At 37.2% G+C, this 27,776-nt stretch overlaps 1 protein-coding gene across 1 annotated transcript in view; it reads right to left on the reverse strand.

Moving 5' to 3' along the window:
• The window catches only part of Sptlc2 (serine palmitoyltransferase long chain base subunit 2), a 72,422-nt gene extending 45,192 nt beyond the window's left edge, over positions 1-27,230 (reverse strand). Inside the window, exons 1-5 of the mRNA XM_033766701.1 lie at positions 27,036-27,230; positions 13,035-13,189; positions 10,868-11,016; positions 5,580-5,704; positions 2,031-2,124 (exon numbers count right to left, since the gene is read on the reverse strand). Of these exons, the coding sequence (XP_033622592.1) occupies positions 2,031-2,124; positions 5,580-5,704; positions 10,868-11,016; positions 13,035-13,189; positions 27,036-27,161 (649 nt within the window). The 5' untranslated portion in view covers positions 27,162-27,230. The remainder of the gene's footprint in view (positions 1-2,030; positions 2,125-5,579; positions 5,705-10,867; positions 11,017-13,034; positions 13,190-27,035) is intronic.
• Between the last annotated feature and the right edge of the window lie 546 nt (positions 27,231-27,776).

Below are 27,776 nucleotides of genomic sequence, written 5' to 3' on the forward strand. Positions count from 1 at the left end.
TTTGAAATAGGGTCTCACTAAGTTGCTAAGTAGCCCAAACTGGGCTCAAACTTGTGATCCTCCTGCCTCAAACTCCCAAGTGCCAGGATTCGCTCCTAACTATAAAAACATTTAAATGAATATGCACAACTATGTTAAACAAAATTGAAAAAAAATAGCGCAACACCAAAACAGACAATATAAAAGGTTCTTATTTAGCATTTTGGGAGAGGGGTACCAGGCGCTTGGCCAGGCAGGCAGCAGAACTACTGAGCTAAATCTCTGGCCCTATAAAAGGTTCTTATAATGTATTAAAAAAAGAGAAACAGTTTGAAAATGACCTATTTATAAATACAATAACTATCTATTTATAAATAACTATATATAAATTGTTCTAGATCTAACAATTAAAGAAATAAAAATGAACAGATTATTTATCTATTAGATTCAGAAAAGATTTAAGTTGATACCGGCAGCCTATGTCGGCCAGTGAGTAGAACAGTCACTGTCATATTGTCTGTACAATGCTTAGGGGTAATTTGAAGAAGTATTAAAATTTTTTGTTCTTTTAATCTGACATTCTGAGACTGGCAGGCAGTAACCAGGTATGTAAGTGTGAGTACTGTGCTGTTTCTATTAGAAATGTTTAGAGGCAGCTTTAGGTCCAAAGGAGGGACTTACAGCACATCTAGATGCTGACTGCACACTGGCATTAAAGGATGAAGTCAGGTCCTGGGATTGGCCATCTACATTTTTCTTGGGGAGGGTATCAGGGATTGAAGTCAGGACCTTGTGCTTGCAAGGCAGTCATGGTGCCACTGAGCTAAATCCCCAACCCTGACAATCTACATTTGAAAGGTAGTATTTAAAAAAAAAAAAAAAACATTATATACAACGTTTAACAAGCTGTCATTTATACAAAGCAAAACAGCAAAACACTGTAACATTTATACCATTCTTAAGACTTTTTTGTTGGTTTTTTTTTTTTTTTTTAAGCCAAGTTTATTGCAGCAATGGCTATCATAGATGAGCAGGTACAGAAAGTATGATATATGTACACAATGGAGTACTACTGTGTTTTCAAGAAGGATATATTTTTTTTCTTTTGTATTGGTACATTTTAGGTATACAATACAGTTACATTCATCACTGGGATCTTGTACCTTTACATGATATATCTTGGTTCTTATTTTTTTCCCCCATTCCCCTGTTGGTGGTGGTTTTTGAGATAGGATCTTTAGTCTTGGCTGGCCTACAACTCACTATGTAGCCCAGGGTGGCCTCAAACTCAGTGAGCCTCCTGCCTCAACCTCCACAGTGCTAAGATTACAAGCATGCACCACCACACCTGGTAGCAAAACATTTTAGAGAAGACAAAGAAGGAAAAACATAACTACCATTATTTGTCCTTCCCTCCATAGCTATGTATGGACCTAACATTTTGGTCCCTATTCTTTTAGACTTTGATCTGTTTGTCCACACAGTTTGGCAAAAGAAGATATTAAATACAGTTTATTAATCTTTTCTCCCTATGTGTGTTTTCACTACTAAAATTTTGGTGTTCATTATAACTTATTATTTTAATAATACACTTTTCAATTAGGGAGCAAAGGTTTTGGTTTCATGCCTTCCTCTTTGCTCTAACTGCATCTGTACATCTCTGTATTTCAGTGTTTTTCTATTGTATTTTAAATTCTGGTTTATCTGCTAAATCTCTTCATTAACCAGAGATCCTTGAAATTAGGGAGGAATCCTGATTTACTCATTTCAATTCCCCTAGAGATATAGTGAGATACACGGTATGGCATGTAGTGAGTGCATTTGAATAAGGAAATGGGATGGAAAACTTGAAAGTCAAATAAAAGGAGAGTATAGTTTACATAAAAGACTTCCTTCAACCTCTGTTTATTCCAATGAGGAAGAGAGTAACTTTAAAAAGAATGAACCAGAACATTTTAAATGTTCTATTTCAGCTCCATTTGTATTTTCAATTATTAATATAAAACGTAAATGACTACTAAGCCCAGTGGTGAATTTTGTGACAAACTCACTGTTGTGTTTGAAGATTCGAATAGTTGCTCCTGACAATCTGGATCCTAGAACCAGTGATGCGTGGTTCAGCTCATCACTTAGAATAAGGCAACCCTACAAAATCACAAGCACAGGAAGGTAGACAGTAGAAGGGAAAGGGTTAGTTACACAAATCACAATGTAATTATACAATATAATTATTAAAGGAATTTTGCACAACAGCAAAGTGGTCAGTTTTTAGAAAAGTATACATAATTCATTTCTTTACAAAGACATGGTGGAAGGAAATGCAAAATCCTATCCACAGTTTTGTGACTGATTTAAATATTCAGATATATAACAATGGGTTCTTATTTTATACTTAAAATCTGACAGAGAACAGACTTTAAAAGATTTTGGCTTCTTTAGAAAGAACTGTGTTTGAGTTTTGTAATGATGTACTGTTTATTTGTGGGAAATTGAAGCTGCAGGGTAATCCTGTAGAAATGGTACTTTTTGTCTCTCCCTAACTACCCAAGTCCAGAAAGGATCCTGTGCATAAACTACAGATAATGTGGTACGCTTCAGCTTTGTACTTAAAATCTCCAAACAAGCTTTACTTTAAAATAGAAACATGGATTTTTGCTAAGGCATCAAAAAAGGCTGAAGTTCTTGATTTTTTAAAATTTCTTCCCCAGTTCTTAACTCTGCCATCTCTCATGGGTTCCCTCAGCCTATAACATAAGAACTCAGAAACAAGTTTTTCACTATCAAATCTGGACTCAAAATATCCAATTACATGAAAAAACAAAAACAAAAAAAGTGCAAAAGGTATATAACATGCTCCCATGAGAATAAAGGAAGAAAGAAGACATACAGGTTAGTGGGTTGGTTGGTCTATTTATCAATCTGTACTTATTTAATGAAGGATATTCTGCCTGTTTGAAATTTTTACTGTGCATAGTTTTTATCACTAAGATAAAAGCTACTTAGTTTAGAGCCAGGGATTTAGCTCAGTGGTGCTGCTGCCTGCCTTGCAAGTGCAAGGACCTCAGTTCGATCCCCATATGCTAAGTATTTTGCTGTTCTTGGCTGAAGTGTTTCCTAATTGTCAAGTAAACTGGTTGGCAGTTTTTCTAAGTGTTCTATAACTACTATGATTTTCTGTTAGGTTCTATCACTTGTGACAGGGGTGTTGATAACTAACAGTGATTCTGTATTTGCTTACTTTTTAAAGTTTTATCAGTTTCTACTATGAAACTGTTATTAGGTGCCTATACATCTTGATGAAATACCTCCTTTATGCTTACACAATATTCTTGTTTATCTTCAGAAGTATTTCTTGCTCTGAAATCTTTTAGATTAATATATATTTACATCTGACTACGTCAGGGCAACTGCATTTTTTAAGAAAAACCACCTATTCAATAATTTTTTAAACAAAAATTTTCATAATTTTCATCTTTTAGGAATTTTTTTTTTGAGACAGGGTCTCACTATGGCCTCAAACTCAAGGTGATCCTTCTGTCTCAGCCTCCCAAATGCTAGGATTATAGGTGTGCACCACCACACCTGGCTCTTTTAGGAATTATTATCAGAAACTGCCACGACCACTCCAGTGGAATCTGCGCGACAATGCCGACCACCCGGCAGAAACCGGATCTGAGGTATCGTCCCCTCAAGCCTCCTGGATGTCCTTGGCATGCACCGCATTAAAAGTCAGCCAAAGAAGGAATCGTTGGTTTCTTCGCCTGCAGCTTGGGGACAATGGGTTCTGTTACAATTTTGATTTATTTTCTATTGATCTCTGTGTGTTTGTGTTTTTTGAAAATGCCTAGTGGTTTTCAAGAAGGAGAAGGATTAGATGTACCCAAAGATATGGAGGATAAGAATGTCACTGTTTGGACACAGCCTTCTCAGTCAAATAATAACTGCACAGAAGGTGCATTTGAGGGGAATATTTCTTTTAAGGAAACAGTTCTCAGGAAAATAGCATGTAATGTTACAGACGTTACTGATACTTCATCAGAATTACCACATATTGTCAAACATCTGAGAAACAATGATTCATTGGGGAAAAAATGGCCACTGGCATATTATCAGCTAAGATGGAAAGAAAGCTTAAACTCCTGCTAACTTTTCACAATGTATTCTATAATGATGTATTTGGCAGGCGCCAGCTCAGCAAGCGGAAATAGATGCCTAGAGAGATCAGCTCACTGCCCCTGACTTGCTATAAGGAAATAGAAATCTGTATAAAAGAAGCTCTTTGTAAAATAAATTTTGCAGCAGCATTTGCAAACTTCACCTCGGTGTTGAGTGCTTTTGTCTGACTGTCATCGCCGAACCTGCTCCCACCTTTCAGAGAACCTGTATCTCCTCGTGAAATCCCGTGTTTGTTGCCCTACGGTCGGTAGCAAGAAACCATCTTCACATACTATGTATGTAATGAAGAAAGCAAGAGTCATTTAATCAAGGAGGGAGAGATCATGGGTTCTAACAAGAAAGCCCCAACTAATAACAAGGCTCCATGGGATATACGTGTCCAAAAATCTGTGACAGAAATCTCTGGGTAAACTATACTTAGTCTAAAGTTAAAAATAGCTTGTGGCTCATTCTGTGTCGGGTTGATAGCCCAAATGGTTGTCAGGTTTATGGCCTAACCAGTCCCCAGGGGATGCCTGGTCACCTGAAGAAGGGACAGCAAGGGATGAAAGAAAAATATATAAAGAATAAAGAATAAGGAATGATATAGTTTATTACTTGGGGGGCTGGGAATTGATCTTTAGCTCTTTCCTGGCTAAAGACCACCTGGTCTTAGCTCTGTCCTGTCTGAGACAAGATTAGTAACTGGATTAATCAGTATCTTTGATTATACAACAAGCAAGAGGACAGAAAGACAGATGTAGGGAATAGCAGAACTAATGCACTTAATGTGCTAGGCTTGGAAAACAGGGAGCAACTATGTATAACTGTGAAGGTCACAGTTACCAAGGCACCTCTGCTATCTTGCAGGACATAGCTAATGAGCCGCCTGTGTTATCTAGCTGTTTGATTTTGGAGAATGGGTTTAGAGAGTCACAATTCCTCAGCTGCAGCCTGTCCTTCCTATAAAGACATCACAACCTCATCTATCACTGAGACCTCAACTGTGACCACTAGCATAGGGAAGTCTGTTTCCATATACCAGCTGAAGGGTCAATTAGCGGTTCACACTTAGGCCTTGGAATGATTCATAATCTTAATCAATAGCTGAATTTATAAGCCAAATCAAACAGTGTCAAAAACCTGCTCAGTGTGGTTTCAAGCTGATCGCCTGAAACTCTGAATGCTTTATTTTTTTGGTTTTTTGAAACAGGATCTCACTATGTAGTTCAGGCTGGCTTTGAACTCACATTGTAGTCCAGGCTGGCCTTAAACTCACAGAGATGCTCCTGCCTCAGTTTCCTGAGTGGTGGGATGACAGGTGTGCACCATCACAACCAGCCTGAATGCTTTCATGGGGGTGAGGGAAAAGGAGAAGGGAGGAAGAGGAAGAAAGAGGAGAAATAATGTATCAGGGAATTTTCACAAATGACAAAGTATCTTACTTTGCCAACAAGAGCAGGAATGTTCATGGAATTTGTTGCAAATCCCATGCCGTAAGTCATAGCAGCTTCTACTCCCAAGAACCTTGCTACAAGCTTCTCTAGTTCTTCATGCTTGTCCAGGTTTCCTGTGTGAAGAAGATAACAAAGTCAATATCATGAAATTCTGAATTAAGAGTTACCATTTTATAAAAGAGAAACCAATCTGTGTATTACGATCTTTCAGACTAGGTGCTATGGAGGAGTCCATATTACAAAGCACGATACCTTCTAAAGAACACAATAGCTGAACAAGCATTTGTGGTAAAGGAGGGGTTGCCAACAATTTAATGTCTGTACATGGCTAGTTCCAACTCTAGGCCTTAAAGGCCAAGCAAATTTTGTTTTTTACAATTCTAAGTCCCCTGCCATGCAAAATTGTAATTGGCCTGCTATAGAGACAGAATGTACAGAAAGAGCTCAGGAGGATAAAAGACTCTAGAGGAGGAGAAACAGGAAGAAAAAGGAGAGAGTGAAGAGGAGAGGTGGGGAAAGGAGAAGAGGGCCTCAGCAGTCCTTAGCAGTTCTACCACCCAGCTGAAGTGCTACACATCTAAGTTAAGCCATCTTGCACATGCTATCATCAGTCATAATGGCCCACTTGAGGGCTGGGGATTTAGCTCAGTGGTTCTACCACCTGCCTCGAAAGTGCAAGGACCTGAGTTCAATCCCTGGTACCCCCCACCCAAAAAGTCCCACTTGATACTACATGAGCTGAAGATAGCATCAAGCCCTCCCAAACTGTAAAATCACAAGCAAATAAATTTGTTTTACTTATTTATTTGTGGTGCTGGGGATCAAATCCAGGGACTCACACATGCTAGGTAAGTGCTGTAGCACTGAGCTATACTTTCAGGCCCTCTGTTTTTTTAAATTACTAAGTTTTAGGACAGTCTGTTATGCAGCATAAGACAGGTAAAAAGGATTTTCTCTCACTTTGACCTGATTGGTAAATTTGTACTGTTATTTTTACATTGGTACTCAAATCCATAAGGACCAGATGATATTACAGAATGAAAAAATACAGAAAAAGATTGCTAGACTTGACAGTAGTATGTGTCTGTCTTTAAAGGCTTAACTGAGTTGATTATAATCCCTCTAGGCCTCTGTTTCTTATTTGCTAAATACTGATAATACTGTCCCCTGTCTGCTTTATGACATTGTTGTAAGGATCAAATGAAACTGTATGTTCAAGCACTTTATAAAATGCAGAATGTCATAAAGATATAAAGTGTGCTTACTACCTGTTGTCAGTATACAACACTCCTTAATCCATCATTAAATCAAATAACTTGTGATTTCTGAAGTGTAATGCAGAAACTTAGTTTTGAAAATGAAAGATTAAAACATTCTACTCCCATTTTCCTATTGGACAGCGCCACAAAACAAATGGAAGAACAAGAAATAAAAACAACTCTCTTTCATGTTAGTAGATATCCATAATCCTCAACACAAAATTAACAGAAGGGAAGGATGGATTAAATTTGGTTCCACTAAAAATATAACTTGAGGGTCTGGGGTATAGCTCAGGGGTACAGCCCTTGCCTAGCAGGAATCAGACCCTGGGTTTATCCTCAATACCAAAACAAAACAAACAAACAAAACAATCACAAAAATGGATATTTTGATATCCATTTTGATAACCCCTGTATCTCAGAAAATAATTTTTGGAAATAGGGTCTAGAAGTAATCTATATAAAATAAGGCTAATGTTCTTAGAAGAAAGGGAAATTTGGTCACAGAAGCACAAAAGATAGTATTTAATATGCAAGAAGACAGCCATGTGACCACAGCCATGGGGTAGTAGCAAGGTCTCCTGTTAAACACTAGATACAAAGGATTCTCTTCTAGGGATGGCAGAAAGAGCAGGGCTCTGCTGACACCTTAACCCCACACTTCCAGTCTACAGAACTACAAGATTATAAAGCACTGTCTTAAGTCACCAAATATCTTATTCTATGTACTTGTACTCTGTAACAGCAGCCATAGGAAATTAACTACAGATGGGTAATTATTTAAGAGTTAAATCATATCTATGTCTTTAAAGAGTGGACAATGAATGAGTGAGTGAGAAACAAGCAAATTCATCCTATGGAACTCTGGAGAAGCTTAAAAGCTGGAAACAACAGGAATCAAACAAAGCAAGGATGAAAGTAAGCAAGGGCTACAAGCAAAATTAACATTTGAAAGATGATAGAAAAAAAACCACAAAAAGCTAATTGTAAAAAAAATGAAGAAAGCTTATTGCATAATTATCACAGGACCTAGCAATTTCACTCCTTAGTACAAACCCAAAAGAAACAAAACATACATCATTCAAGAACTTGCACACTCATTTCGTAGCAGCATTGTTCACTACAGCCAAAATCTGGAAACAACCCTAATGATGGTCTAAAGATAAATGCATAAACAAAACACAGTGTACTTACAATGAATAACTAACTACTCAGTCATAAAACGGAATGGAATATTGAGGCATGCTATGAAGTACTAATGGACGATAATACTATGGATCAATCGTACAAACATGTTAAGCAAAAGGCACAAAAACCACGATATCATACGATTCCATTTATATGAAATGCTCAAGGTAAGAAAATTCATGACAGAAAGTAGACTACTGATTGCCAGGGACTTGAGGGAGAAGGTGTAGAGTACAAAGTGTGCTAATAGCTATGGTATTTCTTTCAGGGGGATTGGAACTGTTCTAATATTAGAGTGTGGTGAAGGTTGCAAAGCTCTGTGAATGTACTAAAAAACGGTGAAGTGTACACCTTAAATGGGCAAACTGCATGACATATGAATTATATCTCAATAAAAGTATTAAAAGAAAAATAAAAGTTAACCTAAACAGGCAAGAAATTTTGCCTTCTCCCATACCCTTAAGTGAAATATATTATTCTGATCTCAGGGACACCAGATATGAAAGTGTATGTAACAGCGCCAGGGTAAAAATGGTAATTAAAGTTAAGTTTATATAGATAGGATCTGCATTCTAAATTTCTCAGAAACAAAAGAAAAATGTAAGAAAGGGAAGACAGAAAAGACTATTAAAAGGTAAACACCAGGGGGGTTATAAAGAGGTATTTCTGAAAGTGAGAACTGAGAAAATGCTTAAGTATCATATAATCAGAGGACATTTTTCAATTTCTAAGGATCCACCAAAAAACTGCACAACTATAGGAAGAAAAAGACTCAGATTGAGGCACAAATGGAATTTTTTAATGCATCTAAGGGAAAGAGAAGGTCTTAAAATTTTCTAGAGGTACAGGAAATAAGGAATCCAAATCAGAGGAGAAGGAAAGGAAATACCTAAGTTTACCCCTTCCGTTCCTCCTGAAGAAAAGTACCAGAATGCAACTATACAGGAGAACTGGAGAGCTTACAGTCCAAACTGATGCAAGAAGCAGGACGGAGTTATGTTAAGGAAATAGCTAGTAGTACTCAGCAGACGACATTAAAAGAGAACAGAGTTTTCATGCTTTCAAGAATCTTCCTCCTAGAAGTTGGCTAATAGACTAAGAATTTAGATGAGGCAAAAACCCAACTAAGTCTCCTACTGTTAAACTGTTATGAGATCCAAGGAATTAAAACCTTCTTGGAAGGGCCAGGGATATAGCTCAGTGGTGCTGCACCTGCCTGGCAAACCCAAAGTCCTGAGTTTGATCCCCAGTACTAAGAGGGGGGGCTCTTCATGTAAAAATCTTCAAATCATCTTTTAGATTACAAGACTATACCTAATTTCTTTTCTTTTCTTTTTTTTTGGTTTCTGAGACAGGGTCTCATTATGTAGTTGAGACTGACCTGGAACTCACTATGTAGCCCATGCTGGTCTTGAACTCACAGCAATTCTCCTGCCTCAGCCTCCTGAGTGCTGGGATTACAGGCATGTGTCACCACACCCGGCCCTAATTTTTTATTTTCACCCAAACTTAAAAATTGAACTCACCAATTCTCCTGCCTCAGCCTCCTGAGTGCTGGGATTACAGGCATGTGCCACCACACCCGGCCCTAATTTTTTATTTTCACCCAAACTTAAAAATTTAGACTTCTAAATGAAAAACTTTCACAAACTCCCACATACTAGTAGAATTCATTGCCCAGTCCTTTCCTGGGAGTAGCAAAAGAAATTTGTTTCTGAAATTCTAGATGTCAGAAGGTTTGAGTGTAACTGCTGTAGGCCAGGAAACACAGCAGTTCTTCCAAAAAACATCCAGAGTCACTATAGTATAAATAACTAAACTAAGAAATTTCATTAGCAATAGCTACTAGAAGCCCTGAAGTCCTGTAACTTGTATAAATGGTTGGAAAAGCCCAATTTAAGAGGATAAGAAAAGCTGCACAATTTTTCATTTTGTTTTATATTTGAGTTGACTAAATACTTAGGGCGTATATTAAATTGGATGTAAATTTGTTTCACTACAGAGTTTTTATCTACACAACTCTGGACTCTGGGCTGTCCTTACTGACTCACACCAATACAAAGATGCATATTTTGGACCTGGAGCATGAAAGGCTTCCTTTCCAGCTTTCAGTTAGGTATCCTGGAACACTTACTCCATGGAAAACCTGCTGCCACTAAAATAAATGATTTTCTGAGCCTTGCATGCCATGAAGAAGCCCAAGCTAGTAACACAGGAAGGTTAACACAGAGCTCCAGCCACTCCAGCCCCGGTGAAACGTGAAGAAGGACACCTTCAAGGACTTTAGACACAGAGCCATGCTGACTGCAACTGTGTTAGGCACTCTGAATAAGAACCCAACCCTACTTGGCAACCCCTGAAAGAATTAATAGCGAGTGAACTGGTGATTTAATCTACTGTTTCAGGGTGATTAACGGTAATAAGTATCCAGAAGGTTGCCATATAACTTCTATTCCAGTTCTCTGGAATAAAACAAGAATTTTAAATCCTTCTTTGAACTATTTAAATAAATCTCTATATAAAACTATAATCCTTTATATTTTAGACTTGTAACAATAGTTTAGCATTTGCAAAAACTAATAAAATCAGTATTAAAGTCATGAAAAAACAATACATAACTTTTCTAAGGACAGTTCTGTATGTGTGACATACTGTAAAACATTTCAAAATATGTTGCAAACATTAAAATAATCTATCACTTCAGAAAGTGAAAGTATTTCTCTGATCTAAAATATATATATATATATATATATATATGGCAAAATATTGGCATGTTTTATACTCTTACTCCAGAAGTTAAGCAGCTGTCCAAACCCAGCTTATACTTACCAATTTCCTGCCGAGTGCTGCATACTCCAGCTCCATACTCCTCTAGGACTTTGGCAGCTGCCTCTTGACACGCACCAGTGTTCCGTGCAAATCCAAGATAGTTGTAGGAACCCATGTTTATAACACCTTTAATTATATTCCCTGTATACCTGTGTTTCAATACCATAAAATTTAATCAAACCCACGAGCAAATCCAATTCTTAATTGTGATATGTTCACTGATAACACACAAAAAACATATACAGAAAGTAGAGAAAATGATCTGCACAAAACAAAAGCTCTGACTTGCTATCGACTAGGGAAGTGGAAGATATAATATTTTTAAAATATCAATTTCACTTATCAGTAGAGATGAATATTTTGAAGTGGATGATATCCTGTGTTGGCCAAGACATCTCATAAATTAGGTAAGAAGATCCATCAGTACTTTTTTTTGGTACCGGGGATTGAACTCGGGTCCTTGCGCTTGCAAGGCAGGCCACTGAACTGCTGAGCTAAATCCCTGGCCCTATCAGTACTTTTTTTTGGAGGGCAATTTAGCAGTTCCTTTTTTTTTGAGACAGGGTCTCACTATGTAGTTGAGACTGCTCTGGAACTCACTATGTTCCAGGCTGGTCTCGAACTCACAGCGATCCTCCTGCCTCAGCCTCCCGAGTGCTGGGATTACAGGCATGCGCCGCCATGCCCGGCGCAGTTCTTATTTTTTGAAAGATATACATACTAGCCAGATGTGGAGATGCATGCCTGTACTCCCAGTATTCTGGGAGGCTGATGCAGAAAAATCACAAGTTTGAGCACAGCCTAGGCAACTTAATACCTTGGCAAGACCCTGTCTCAAAATAAAAACAAAGAAAAGAAAAGGCCTTGGGTTCAATCTTTAGTACTATTTAAAAAAAAGATACATATTCAGTATTGACTCAGCAGTTCCCACACAAGTGCATACACAGAGCTTTTGAGAACCACTGCACAATTGGCCATGTCCCTTGTGTAGGCAGTGACCAGTGACATTTCATATGGTAAAGCTCAGTCAGCCTGGCCCTCTACGTTAAGGACAACATAGTTCACAGACTCCAGCAAACTAAGGTAAACACAAAGTATGGAATAGAGAGAAACTGCCATTGCTTTAACTCCCTGGGACTCAAGCCCATTTGCTATACCTGGCACATCCGTACTGTAAAATATTATATAGCCACTTCAAATAATTAACTTGCTGTGAATATACACGAGAAAATGTTATCAATGTGCTAGCAAATAAAAAAAACCTGGAAAATAATTTTATAGTATGATCCCAGTTTTGTATAACAACGATGGGTAGAAACCCACAGACATACTATACACATACCCCACCAAAAACATCTGGAGGAATAATTCAAAATAAAGTGGTAATAATGGTCACCTCCAGAGGACGAAGAAGGATTTATGAGGCAGCAGATTTACAGAAGGACAGGGATCAGTTGTCATGGGGGACTTTCAGTTTATTTATATTTTTTTCTTTAATGTGAAAGTAATCTAAATAATAAAATGTTAAGAATATACAATTATAAAACTGTTCAACTTAAGTAAAAATATTCCATCCTTAAAACTTTAGAGAAATAAAAAATATCTAGAAATGAAGTCAGATACTGTACTTGATTCTGCTAAGTGGCATAATGGTCTTTCTTATCTAATAAGTCAAAATTTGTTCTCAACTATAATCCAATACAGAATCAAATGTAACAGAAAAATGTATTTTAGAAATCGTAAAGTGACGCATGACTATAGCCCTAGCACTCTGGGAGTCTGAGATTAGAGGGTAATAAATCTGAACCCACTCTGGGCAATTTAGTGAAAACATTCCTTAAAAAAAAAAAAAAAAAAAAAAAAAAAAAACAAGCTGAGACATAAGCTCAATGCAAAGGCCCTGGGTTCAATCTCCAGTACTGGGGAAAATACGTTAATGAGGGCTGGAGATGCAGCTTAGTAGTAGAGCACGTGTCTGGCCTGAATCCCTAGCAATGTGACCATCAACAACAACAAAATCCAGTATCAATGAACAATTCACAAAGAAGCCAATCATATTACACTATATCCTCAGCTGCAGTTTGTTTTGTGAGAATATTCATCTTAATATTTTCTCAAATGAAGAAATCCTTTTGCTGTTAAGAAGTATCTTCCCACCACCACTCACTTGAACGACCAGTTATAATCATGAGACTGTCTCTCCATGATGTCCACTTTGGCTCCAGGCACACTACAGATTGGTCGATTCCAGTTGTCTCTTATCCTCATGTAGAGGTTCCTTGTATAGAAGTTTTCAAAATCCTGATACAATGACACAAAGTCCTGCCAACAAATGGTGAAATAGTATAAATTTAACTGAATTACTTTAAAAACAAATTTCACAACTTCCCTTTTCAAACAGCAAGAGCACTTGAGCCTGAGTAGTCATATTTAATTACCTGACATGACAGAAAAACATTTGGAGGGGTATCAAACTTTGTTTAACATAACTCATTTATAAGGTAAATTCAATGAACTTTGATGGCTGATTTCAAAAATGGTTACATGAATGTGGAATCAGTGAATTTAATAAAGCTGGCCTCATAAAAATAAAACTTAGTTGTACAAGTCCATCATTAAATGGTTTCCCTTCCTAATAACCTCAAAGACTTCTCAGGCCAGGGATTTAGCTTAGTGGTTTCACAAGCACAAGGTCCCGAGTTTGACACCCAGTACCAAAAACAAACAAACAAAAACAAAAACAAAAAACCCTGCTATAATTCCAGGTTCAAACAAGAAAAACACTTCCAAGATTAAGAAACACTAAAGGGGAAGTCATAGGAAGTCATCACCTTTGGCCCATTTGCCCCCAAGAGGAATTTTTAAAAATTCTCTAAATATAAGAGAAATAACAATATACTCTAAAAATGAATTCCATGACCACATTTAGTCTTCCTTTCTCCTGAGATCAAACTAAAATTTAAGTCTGTAAAAAATGAAGTCACAGTGGAACTGAAATGAATGTATAATACCATGCTCAGTGTCATATGACCCCTGACTCAGAGCACATGACCAGACCATGTGAGATCTACTTCCAACTGTCAAAGAGAAACGGTATTAAGTCAAATAAAATGGAACAATAGGTGACTATAGGTTACTACAGTCAGCATATTACTGAGCTTCTGGCACTCAGATCTGAGCCGGATCAATCTTAATTAATGTGTTAAATAAACTATTCTGAAACATTTAAAGAATTTAGCTTTATTCTGTAAAAGACTGGTGAGCAGTAATGGAGACTGAAGCCAGGGCTTTCACTCTAGGCTACTCTCTTTAGCCCTTCTGAAATTTTTTTTTTTTTAATCTTGAGGCAGGGTCTTGCTAAGTTTCTAAGTTGCACGGGGTAGGCTCAAAATTGCAACCCTCCAGCCTTAGTCACCCAGGGTGCTGGGATTTCAGGCATGTATCAACACTCCTGGCATTTTAAAAGACAGCTGGTGGTCATGGTGGTGCATGCCTGTAATCCCAGCACTTGGGGGGCTGAGGCAGGAGGACTGCCAGCAGTTGGAGGCCAGCCTGGGCTACATGGAGAGTTCAAGATCATCCTGCTCTATACAGCAAGATTCTGTCTCAAAAAACAAAAACAAAAAAGTTATTGCTCAAAAGGACTCTACATAAAACTCTACAGTTAATAACTTTCTATGAACCAGAAGGACTCTAAAGTGCCTACTAAATAAGCTTCAGAGGGGCCAGGGATTTAGCTCAGTGGTTCCACCGCCTGCTTCACAAGCACAAGGACCCAAGTTCGATCCCTGGTACCCAAAAAAAAAAGCTTCAGAGTAGATAAAATCCTCTTAGAGATAAGAAGACTCAGAAAGTACCTTGAGAATTTGCAGTACTTGATACCATTTTTCTTGCAATTAGTTCTAAAATTACTTTTCCTTGGGCTAGGAAATACCCAGAAATAATGTGTCAATCACAATTGGAAATTTTTCATTTAAATCGTTTGTCCTTTTCATAATCTAGTCTTTCCAAAGAATAATGGCTGAGTGAAAGTAGGGACAGAGACATCCATATTCTTATTAATACTTCGGTTATCATACATTATGCATTTATTCTCCAAAAGAAAAAAAATGAGTAGTTCCCAATCTGTTTCAACTGTTTCAAATGGAGTAACTGTACTAACTCTTCAAGTAAAACCACAGTATTGGTAATCTCATTTCATTGCATATTAATGTTCGAGGTAGGTATACTGCATTAACTCAAATACTTGAAAGAACTATTTCCTCACAGGCCAATTTTTTTGGCAACAAAGAACAATATATTTTGTTTTACTATGCAACCATCAGAAAACAACTGTATTACAGAGTCTGGACCAGATATCTGAAGAAGTATCGAGCCCCAAGACAGAAAAGGGGATTCAGACTAGAACCCAGAAGAACTTGACCTGTCAATCTTGGATCAAACTGAGACCTGTGACAACAGCTGTCTGTGGTTAGGCAGAAAGGAATGGGTTCCAACCTCCTAAATAGAGACAGACATGTTACACCACGGCAAAGGATCTCTGTCCCTTTATAGCTACAATGACAGGACAATTAAGTCCCTGCGATTGGAAAACACCAGCACAGAGTAAAGGAAAAGCTGTTGAATGAGGGATATGAGAGACCTAAAGCAGGTGAGACAGAAGACAGGAACCCAGGCCTGAGTTTTAGCTTAGCTTTACTTTAAGTGAAGTTCCAGGATAGCAGCTTTGACTATAGCTAGCAATTTTGGTAAAGAGATCTGAAGGACAGCTAACCTAACTCCCTGATGTTTTGGTTTTTGTTTGTTTGTACTGGGGATGGAACTCAGGTCATTGTGCTTGAGAGGCAGGCAGCAGCACCACTGAGCTAAATCCCGGGGCCCCTGATATCTAATAATGAAGGGACAGAAATCATGATTCAGGACTTTAGTTCAAGGCAGTAAGATAGTCTGTTTCCTAAAAATATTTTATATACTTTAAATATTCTAGGACTATGGTAAAAATAGAGAGTTTGTCTTTTCATCTGTTCATTCAGAAATCTTTTAATATGGTGAATTATTTGACTTTCCAGGATATATTAAATAACAAGGGAGTTCTCTCTGCAAATAATGATACCCCCACTATTTTTAATCCCAGCCCTACCTCCTGCTTCCTATTTCAGTCACTGTGAAATGAGTAGTCAGGACTGACCTTGCAATGCTCACTCACTGAATAAACATTTGCTGAGCAATACCTTCCTGGTACTAAGCTGGGCAATGAAGGATAAAGAAAGTCAGAACAACCCCTACACTCCTGATGATCTCTTAATGTAGTGGAAAGCGCACAAATAAATGTAAAAGTTCTTGAAAATGTAACTTTTGGATAAATATCAGTTATCAAATTCAACAATGGTTTGGAGCAATGACATGTACAAATTCTCTATTCAATAAATTATTTTCTCAAAAAAAATTTCAATTAATCAAAATCTTATGTTGAATGCTCCAGTTACTTAAAAACATCAAAACAAAATGCAGAAAATCCTGCCCATTGAGGGAGGCAAAAGCTTAGTAGAAGCTAAGTAAGTCCCACCTTTAGGGGTGGAGGAGTAAAACATGAGGAATAAAAACAAACAAACAAACAAACCTGAGGATGCCTTAACTTTCAGTATGAGGAAGAGGTTATTTGACTGCAAACCTCTGGTTTCCCAGATGTCTCAAGATAAAACTGGAGTTGCCAGGTGTGGCACGGCACACCTGTATGAGTTCAAGGCCAGCCTGAACTACACAGCAAGACCTTGCTTCAAGAAAACAAAACTCTGAAGTCTACTGTATAAAAAGGACTTTAGGACAAAGAAGCTGTTCTGTGAAGAGATGAGAAAGGCAGCCAGTATGGACATGATACTCACATAAAGGGCAGAGTTAACTTGTGCTCACTTTGCGCTGAGACTCATCCTTCAGCCATGAGAGATGAGGAAGATAAACAGAATCCCTGGGAATATGTTTTACTTGAACTCTACAGGTCAAAGAACAAAGGTCTGCTTTCCTGAGATCCATTTTATTTGTTCTATGTAAAAATAGGCAATAATCATAATTAACACTCCAGCTGTGGTGGTGTCAGTACTCTGGGATGCCAGGCAGGAGGACCACAAATCCAAGCCCAGCCTGGACAACTTAGGAATTTAGTGAGACTCTCTCAAGATAGAAAACAGCACCACCACCACCATCACCACACACTAAGGAAAAGGGTGAGGCTATAGCTCCGTACTGGGTTCAATCCCCAGTACCACACACACACATACATCCGTGTCTAGATGCACGTCCTTTCTGTTTATTGTATTACCTTACTAGGTTGGCTGGATCATATAAAACTCACTATAGTAGTTCAAAAATAGTCAAATATTGGCACCTTCACATGGTTCAAAGTAATGTGGATTTAAACAATAAAATAAAGATATATTCATGAACTAGAATAAAAAATGTTTTAAGGGGAAGAAACTAAAAATAATTAAGACATGTATATACATGTGCCAACTCTCCATGAATGTAATCATTGTGTACTGCAAATACATATTTAGTAATAAATATTTTAATTAAAATTTTTTTTAGGGCTGGGGATTTAGCTCAGTGGTTTCGCAAGCTGCCTCACAAGCCCAAGGACCTGAGTTTGTTCCCCGGTACCCACCCCGCCTAAAAAAATTTTAAGAAAAATGCTTTCAACATGGCACAAAAGCACTATAATGAAGGAAGACTGGTAAATATACTCACTTGAAAATGATTTCTGGTGGAGAAGGGAGGGCAGGGGTATGGGGAAAAAATGAGAACCACAATCTGTCATGTAAAGGTACAAGACACCAATGATAAATGTAACTGTACTGTATACTTAAAAAGTACCAATAAACTCAGTAAGATTAAAAAAAGAGAAAGAAAAAGAAAATGATTTCTGGTCATCAAAAGACATTATACAAAGTAAAAAATAACACCACAAAATGGTAGAAGGTAGTTGTAAAATATCTTGTAGAATACATTAGCTTCCTTATAAACCATTAAGAAAAAGAAACTCAAAGGAAAATCAGGCAAAAGACCTGAAAACACAAAAATGCTTAGTTCCACTAGGCAAAAAATGAGGACAAATTAAAGCCACAATGAGATACTAATACATATATACCAAGTGAATTGGTAAAAATTTTGAATTCTGACAATATTTAATGTTGGTACAGACATGGAATGATGAAAATTCTCAAACAGCTGGTAGGTATATCAACAATCATTTTTGAAACCAATCTTGCACTATCAAGTGAAATTAAACCCATGTTGTTCTTCCTTTTGATAAACATTTTAAAATCTTTTGACTAGTTTTAACTTTCCAATGGCACTCAGAATATCAGACAACAACTTTTATTTAATCTTTTCCATTCGGTTAATAGCAAAAACAGTTCCAAAGTGGTACATGTAAAGAATATCTGAATTAAAAGATTGATGCTTTAAAATTCAAAATACCAATTCTTCACCAGGGATTTAGCTCAGTGGTTCTGCTGCCTGCCTCACAAGCACAAGGGCCCGAGTTTGATCCCCGGTACCACTAAAAAAAACAAAAAAAAAAAGTGCTGCAGTCAAAATACGAAATCTTGCTATTAGAACAAAACAGAAAAAAGCTACAATATAACTCCAAACCAAAAACCTAATAGGTGATGGGAAAACTCATTTTTTGTTTTTGTTTTTTTTGGTACCGGATTTCAAACTCAGGTCTTTGTGCTTGCAAGGCAGGCAGTGGAACCACAGAGCTAAATCCCCAGCCCTTGTTTTTGTTTTTAAACATTCTCAGTGTGTAGTTCAGGCTGGCCTTGAAATCATAGCAACTAGCCTGCCTCAGCCTCTTGGGCACTGGGATTACAGAAATGTGGCTACTGTGCTTGGCAGTGATAGGAAAACTTGTAAATACCAGTGCTAAAGCAAAAAGGTAAATGCTACATGCATACAAAACTAAAAGTTTTGAGTATAGCTTCTTACTGGTGAGAAGTACACTGAGTAAATAAAAAGAGATGAGTAAATAAAGATTCCAAGTAATAGAATATTATGCAGCAATAAAACGGAATGAAATTCTGATACATGCTACAACATGGAACGAACCCAACAACATTATGCCAGGAATCATACACAAAAGACCACAGACTACATGATCTCATTTATATGAAATGTCCAGAACAGGTCAATCACAGATAAGATACAGAAGGTAAATTAACTGTTACCTTGAGAGTAGGTATTTGGGGGAGGGGGCTGAAAATGCTGTAAAATTAAGTTTGCACAACTCTCAGTATACTAAAAACCAGAATATTATAAATTTTAATTATTTAAAAAACCAAAAAGGTCTGCTGTCCTGGGCCCCACATATAACACAAGGCAATGGAAAATCATGTTTTTTTTAAAGGCAGAATGATACATACAATTAAAGATAAGCCACCTGGCCAAGTCTCTAGTTTAATACACTAGGCAACTACACTACACAGCTATATTTTCAAGGCCAAGGAAAAAATTCTTCCAGGAACTCCTATTAATATATTTCAATTGATTTCTTTCTTTTGTATCTTGAAAATTAATCACATCAGGATGTACACACATATCCCTTTCCCAAAGGCCGATCCCTCCCATTTCTGACTATCTGATCATGAACATGAATGTTTGTTTTCAGTTTAGTAAAAGTATGATAATCCTTAGCTTTTGAAGTACTTCCTGTGTGTATAGTAGAACACTGTTAATAATTCAAGCTTTTTTTGCTCTACTGTGTGTGTGTATACATTTCTGGACTAACTTCACTTTGCATTAAAAAAAAAGTAAACTACAGAGTCAGGGATTTAGCTCAGTGGTTCTGTCACTTGCCTTGCAAGCTCAATGACCTGAGTTTGATCCCTGGTACCAAAAAAAAAAAGTATATTACAAAGAAGAAAAAACAACATTCTTGTCTAAAATACCACTAAGAACAATGAGGATAAAAAAAAAAAATCTCAAGAATTTGATGCAATTTAAATAATAAAACAAACTCTGGGTAATTCATCTTTATTAGTATGACTATACAATTCAGTTCTACCCAAAGCAAAACAGTTATTTTCCTATTAAAAAAGAACTAACACCAATACTTGACCTGGGCTCTCTTTTGCTGTCGAATGAGGAAGAAAATTCATAATGTGGTTAAGGTTATCTTTCCCTAAGTAAATGAGGAAGTGGCAACATTATATTTACATGCTATGATCCCGAGCAAGCACTTTCCTTCACCTCCTTCCCAGTTTAACACTGAAATCTGCCTACACCCCTCATACCTCTCCAGCACAAGAAAATGTGATCTATCATGAGGCTGAATTTCCTAAGAAAAATGGCATTTATCTGTTGTAACTGCTAATGTTAAAATCCCACTGAAATAAATTTGAATGATTTAGTACAGTCCTCTCTACAAACTCTAGAGGCAAATATCTCCCTCTGTTTCACATATTTCCTCTTATTACTTCCTCCAAGGGCCATTTCCTGATTAACCCTATGTTACTCAGATTAATTTTTTGTTCTACATTTTCATACAATTCTAGCACTATTTACTTGTATAATGGTTTGCAAAAGTACATAAATTTGAAGGTTTCCTCAACAAAATTAGAAACTACTTAAGAATAAGATCTGTGTTCTTTCATATAAAATAAAATACACACAAGTAGCCCCAATACTTCAGATAGTATATTTACACTCTGAAAACATGAAACAAGTTCCAAAGATACAACTCGCTCATGAAGTAATTAAAACGCCTGTTTGTGGTTTTGTTCCTTCATCCACTTATTCATTTAGTCAGGTTGAGAACCAGCTGCGCAGAGCCCATGGTCAGTCTCCTGCTCAAGAACAGCCCTGGATTCCTTACTATCTACTAAACAACTTCATCTGACATTCAAAGCACAATTTTTCACGTATCTACACTCCAGGTTCTCCTAAACACTTCTGCTTTTGCCTATAGTACAAATCGAACCTTAGCTATATCACCAGTCACGGCAGACATTTAACTCAGTCACAGGATCAGACATCAGTCTGTGAAGAAGTAAATGAAATACTGCACAACGTAAGTACATAAGCAGCTATAACCAATATACAGGCAAAACAAACCTATGGATACACTCTGGGTGTACACACTTAAGAGAAGAAAAAGTATCAAATTTAAAATTTTGTTTTCAATGATGAAAATAAGTTCAGAAAAAAGGAATAGAGCTGAGTAATCAAGAAAATGCCTCTTCTTCAAACGGATGTACTTGTCTCCAGAGATGATCTAGAAAGTACTGAATGTCTTATAAGAGAGTTCATTACTCATGTAGACTTAATTACAGAGTAGGTGGCGCATGAGCACAGAGAAGAGATCATGCCTTAAAGGAAGGACATAAGCAAAATGAAATTGCAGAAGTAAATGCAAAACAAGAGAAAGTCGATTGTTAAAACAGAATTTTAAAGAGTATTAATCCGAAAGTCGATTGTTAAAACATAAGAATTTTAAAGAGTATTAATCCAACTTAGCATTCCTGTATTGAGTATCTGCTAGTCTTCTTGCACTGGTCACAGCTGTTATAACAAGGAATATGAGTCTATGCTTATGAAAAGTTCAACTCTATTATCAGTTACCAAGAACCTTTTACAAATCAACTAAAAGTTTCATGTATGAAAACTTTTATTTTCTTCTTTCCATATCTAACTGAATAATTCTGGATGGTAGGTTATTTAGAAAATCTATTTTGTATATGTCATTTGGTAACCAGACGTAATATGAATATATGGATTGTTTACTACAAATGACATTTCAATATGCTATTAAGGACACTGACTTTATAGTAAACACAAATGCCATCATCTTTTGACCATACAATTCGCGATTTTAGAGTTTAAAAATTATAAATTACAGAGGGAAAGATGAATAAAATGTGTGGCTTTGAATAAAAAAGCAAATGGAAGTTTCTCTCTCTCTCTCTCTGTGTCTTTGAAATTGTTACTGTGGTACTCTGTAGAACTAGATGGAGGTAACTGATGATTATTTCACTAAGAAAACCAGTCACTGTAGATACTGTTTGTTGTAATAAAAGACCAGTGTCTATCCAGAGAGAGAGAGAGAGGGAGAGGGAGAGACTCACAGAATACAGAGAGAGGATAAGGCCAAAAATAAAGAGAAGAAAAAGAGGGATGTAGCATCTGCCCAGCAGATACAATCTACATATAGTAGGAATATCTGAAACAGGAAAAAGCAAATAAAGCTGAAATAATGAGAAATTGTGGGCCAGGAATGTAGCTCAGTGGAACAGTGTCTGGCAAACTTGAGGTCCTGAATTTGATTCCCTGGTACCCGCCCCCAAAAAGGAACTGTATCTTTAAAATTTTAATGAAAAGAAAGCACCATCTAGATATATCTTGGTGAGTTTTAAGTTTCACAGATAAAGAAAAAAATTATGGAAGTATCCAGACAGAGAAAACAGTTAACCTACACAAGGGGAAGTGGAAGTCTCTCTTGCAATTCTAAAGTCTTTTTTTTTTGGTGGTACCGGGGATCGAACTCAGGTCCTTGCGCTTGCGAGGCAGGCCATCTCTTGCAATTCTAAATGCCAGAAGACAATGAACATCTACAGGGTTTTAGGGGAGATATTTTTGAACCAAGAATTAATATACACTGTTAGCTTAGTATTTCTGCATAAAGGCAAATGAAGACATTCTCAGACACCAAGGGATTAAGAAAGTACATATATCAACCAGGAACCTTCTCTGAAAATATTGCTGAATGATTTATTGCATGCAGCCAACAGAAAAATTACAGAGTAGGGAGCTGAGTGTACGAAAGGTTTGACAGTAATCATTAAAACTAGTTAAAAAGCATGAAATCCAAAATTGTTACATATAGGGTAATAAACCTAAATGCAAAATAGATTTGTATGCTAGATAAAAAATTTTCAGTTTATATGGTTTTAAACTGTCAAAACACATGCCAAATATTCAATGTACTGTGAAAATGAAGTTTTATTTTTTGCCATGTAATACTGATATAAAAGAAATACAATTCCTGACCTATCAGATATCAAATGTGCTGAGTTTGTGGTCCTACAATATGAGGAACAGTGGGCATGGTGGTACACACCTGCAATATCAGCTCTTGGAGGCTGAGGCAGGAGGATTATTGCCAGTTCAAAGCCAGGCAGGGCTACACAGTGAGTTCAAGATCAGCCTGAAGTACATAGTAAGACCCTGTCTCAAAAACCAAAACAAACAAACACCCCAAACCAAAAAACAAACAGATTTTAAAACTCACACCAAGGAATAAAGTTGTGAACCAAAGGAAGAAGTTAGGAGAGTTTTATGGGAAATGAGAGAATAGCTCCTGGATTTCCAGAGGTCCTCGGATCCTGAATGGGATGGCCACTCGGGGTTGTTCATTTATACAGCAAAGTCACAACGTAGGTCAAACTACAACCAACCTATAGGATTCAAGTTGTCTTAGTTACTTTTCTCTTGTTGCTAAAAGTGCCCAACACCCAAATTAAAGGGGGAAAGGTTTATTTGGCTTACAATTCATAGAGGTTTCAGCCCATAACTGGCTGGCTCCAAGGCAGACTGTCACAGGGCCAACAGCTCTTGGCAGTGAAGACAGCAAAAGCAAAAGGAAACCTTAACAGGCCTTCCTGCCCCTTTTATCTCATTCAGACTACTTTGGGTGGGTAGCACTCACACTCTTAATCCTAGGGCTCTTGAGCCTAGCACTGCACCATGAACACTCTACATCCAGCCACCTCTGCAATACCCCATCTCATTCTCATGGGATGAGGTGGGCAGTGAGTGTAGGGGTGTGTCTAAACACAAGCCATAACACAAGTATAGTTGCATAGGGCCGGGGATTTGGCTCAGTGGTTCCACCACCTGCTTCACAAGCACAAGTGTCCAAGTTCAATCCCCAGTACCAAAAAAAAAGCTAATACTGATCCAATAGGGAAATGAGTCATGTAGCAAGGGTACACGGAAAGAACAAAGGCATCTTTTGGAAGCGATGCTCTGGTCACCCACCTGGGCAGCTGATGCCTATCTGGTCTTCCTGGACCAGGTAGTGCTATAATACTAATAATCTCAAATTGCTGTTTATTCCTTAGGAAGGCATAGAGGTCTGGCCGTTGCATCGTTGCATCTTTATCTTGAGGCATGGCCTTCTTCAGGTGTTCCTCCAGCCACAATTCCGATGTCTTTATTTTTGGTGCTGACTTCCTTGAGGGCCCAGTCTCTTTCTGACTGTATATTAATATCTATCTAACTTAGCTGCTGATAATATTATATTCATGTTAAACCATAAAAGTGCTTTGTCACTGTGGGCAGGATAGTACAGTAAAGGCATTCTAAATGTTAATCTGACAAAATTGGAAAATGGTAGTTTGATTTCCTTAAAAAAAAAAAAGAAACTAGCAAGTTTATAATGTTAAAACTGAGGCTGGGCATGGTGGCGCACGCCTGCAATCCCAGCACTCAGTAGGCTGAGGCAGGAGGATTGCTGTGACCAGCCTGGGCTACATAGTGAGTTCCAGGTCAGTCTCAATTACATAGTGAGACCCTGTCTCAAAAAAAAAAAAACCCAAAAAACCTGATACTGTAATTTTAAAGAAAATTTCCAAAGCACTGATTGGAAAGCACAGTAATTACTGCATGGAAGTAGATTAGGGAAGTCAATTTGTCATTGAGTTGTGGACAAATACAGAATATATATATTACAAATTTCTGGAATTGAAAACAAGTGAAAAAAAAAGTAGCAGAAGAAAAATAATAAGGAAGTGTTAAAATCTGCACAAAAGCTACTGACAGAAGTGAATTATAAACTCATTAAATTCCCAATTAACAAGATCCAAATTGAGTAAAAAAAAATTCTCTAATCCAAAATACATTTATATACAACAAAGGCTAAAAGGGTTTTATGATAATAGAAACTCTTTGGGTCTTAAAGATGGAGAACAGCATTTTTATTAGGCAGAAATACGAATATTACAAGATATTTCACATTTAAACATTCAAGAGATAATGAGGCATGTATGTGTAAGATTTTTGTTCAGTATCTGGATGCAGATGGTAGTTTTACTACTATAAACTGATACAAATACATACATGTTAAAGCACATTTAAAATGAGTGCATTTACTGTACTTAAAATTGTTCAATTAAAGGGAAGCAAGTAGCAAAAAAGAAAAATAGTTTTTCCCTACTTGACTAAATTCTGAATGTGGATTTTTAGTAGCTTTAGGCATTTTAAAAATTAATTGGTTGACTGAGTACAGTCCTGGGTATCAAACCTGGGGCCCTGTGCATACTAGGCAAGTGGTCCACCCCTGAACTTTTATCATGAGCCCTATTTTTTTTTTTTTTTTTGAGGCAGAGCCTCCCTTTGTAGCTCAAAGTGGTCCTGAACTCACTACACAGCCCAAGCTAGCCTTGAACTCTTGGCAATCCTCCTGCCTCAGCCTCCCAAGTGCTGGGATTACAGGCAGCAGCAAATACTCTTTTTTTGTTTGTTTGTTTGTTTTTTGGTGCCAGGGATCGAACTCAGATCCTTGTGCTTGCAAGGCAGGTGGCAGAACCACTGAGCTAAATCCCCGGTCCCTAGCATTTTCTTAAAGAAACGAACTAGTAGGTATTTCAGGGCAATGAGGAGGATAGCTGTCTCATGGAGCTGGGGTTGCAAAATGACTGAGATACAAGAGCAGGATGGCTAATTCTGAGTTCTTCCAAAAGACAGAATTCTCGACACATACATATATTGGGTTTTTGTTTTTTTTTTTTTTTCAGTTGCTGACAAAGTTCTTTATTCTCCTACACACATAGTTTCACTGTTACCCAGGCTGGCTTTGATCACCTACCTCAGTCTCCCAAATAACTGGGACTACAATGATATGCCACAGTGTCTGGTCCTTCCCGTATCTTAATGTCCCCTTCCATTCCTTCACTGGCTTCTTTCTGATGACCTTGTCACCCCCAGGCTTGCCTCTCTCCCCTAACACCCTTCAAAAGTGATAGCTCTAAGGACAATAAGCTAACATCTTAAGTCCTCTAATCTGGTACATTCCCTAAACTGGAAGATAATCACTCCATAATTCACAGGCCAAGTGCAATTTATTTTATTTTTAATAAAATTAGGCATTTTTAAAGGCACAAAGGAAAATCCAGACAGAAGTGAAGTGAAGGAGGTCCTCTCCCTAGAGACAAACATTATCATTTGCTTCCATTACTAGAACTAGACTGTTTTCTACTGTAAACAGAACGGCTGAGTCACACTGTTTTAACGCTTATTTGATTAGAAGAACTAATCTGTAAATCAGACAATTATATGGATAATGTAGTCAGAAGAAAAGACATCAGAACAACCCAATCTCTGCAGGTGAATGCAAATGATATGTGTTACACAGAAGGGAGTATAGACAGGAATAGCATGGATTTGTACGTATTTCCTGTTCCTGTGGCCATAAACAAGTTAGGATAGCAGGCACCCTTCAGATATATATGTATATATAATTTTTACTTTTCACTTTCTAATCCATGTAATAGGGAAAGTGTTGCCTACCTCATTAAGTTCTGAGGTACATGCTTTGATTTCTCCGCATTCCTGTAAGCCTGCTTCTTAGCTTTGTGGAATGTTTTCATTTAAAAACATTTGGATATTGACACTTCTTGTCTAAGGACTGAGTTCCCTCCCTGCGAGCAGGTCATTAATTGAATCAATTGTTAAATGAGGAATTATATATAGTACGTACATTACAATATTCAGAACAAAGAAATGACCAAAGAAAACTCCAACTTGATGACTTTGCTTTTATTTACCTAACTCTTACATACAGTACTATAATGTGTAACATAAAACTACAGTACTGTACAGTAAAATTAGCAAAAATTACAGTGCTATATAAATAAGGTATACTGCACTCCCCCCCACAAAGATATTGAGGCTCCATAGTGTGTACAGAACTGCGTTCCCCTCCCCGCAAAAAACAGGTCACAAGTCCAGGCAGCATAAGTCTGAACTATTCGCCTCAGTCCAAACACTCATTAAACAGGCAGTTTGTTAAATGAGCAACATCTGCACCCATACTTCTACGGAAAAACATTTGTGTGAAAGGATAAAGATTTCTATAAAAGGCTTCTATGTAAAGAAGCAAAGATTTTCTAACAATTACCTTTTGTTCTTCTCTTTCTGTTGCATGGTGACATTTTTCAATTCTCCAGTGCCTCAAGAAATCTCGAAGATATCCAAAGAGGGTGAGGACACCATACCCCACATATGTGAGCACAGCAACCAGCATGGGTGTTTCTTCAAAAGCTTCATTAAATGGTCTTTTATAAAGTCCTCCATTTTCTGTAACATGATGGATCTGAAAGAGAGGTTGAAAATATGTATTTCAAACTCAGCAAATAAAGGGACTTTTATCTAAAAATCTAAATCCTAAGAGATTTGTATAAATGTACCTTGAGAATTATGTAGTAGTCCAAAGAAACACGAAGATCTAAGCAAGAAATGCTTGTTTTTATTAGAAATAATTTTTAAATCACATACACTTCACAGGACGAGTTTAAGAAAATTAATAAATAAATGAATAAGGACTGAGAAAGGCTGATTAAACAATGCCTAACACTAGTTTTTATCATTCATAACTTGATTTCCTGAAATTGATTCTAAAATGCTATGATTGAGGTGGGCCCAGCTACTTGGGAGCTGGGTGGTGGGAGGAGAGCGAGTGTGAGATCACCCTGGGCATCAGAGCAAGACTCTGTCTCTAAAACAGAACAAAGAAAATAAAAAATATAATAAAGACAAAGCCTATTCTGAAAAATATTTTTAGCTTATCAATGCAGCGATCAGAAGTTCAAAAGCAAATTCAGTTTTAGAATGCATATATCTGTAAATGTTTTACCACCAC

Source organism: Fukomys damarensis, unplaced genomic scaffold (genome assembly GCF_012274545.1).
Source record: "Fukomys damarensis isolate Sample0158 unplaced genomic scaffold, DMR_v1.0_HiC HiC_scaffold_21, whole genome shotgun sequence".
In the NCBI taxonomy this organism is placed as follows: domain Eukaryota; kingdom Metazoa; phylum Chordata; class Mammalia; order Rodentia; family Bathyergidae; genus Fukomys; species Fukomys damarensis.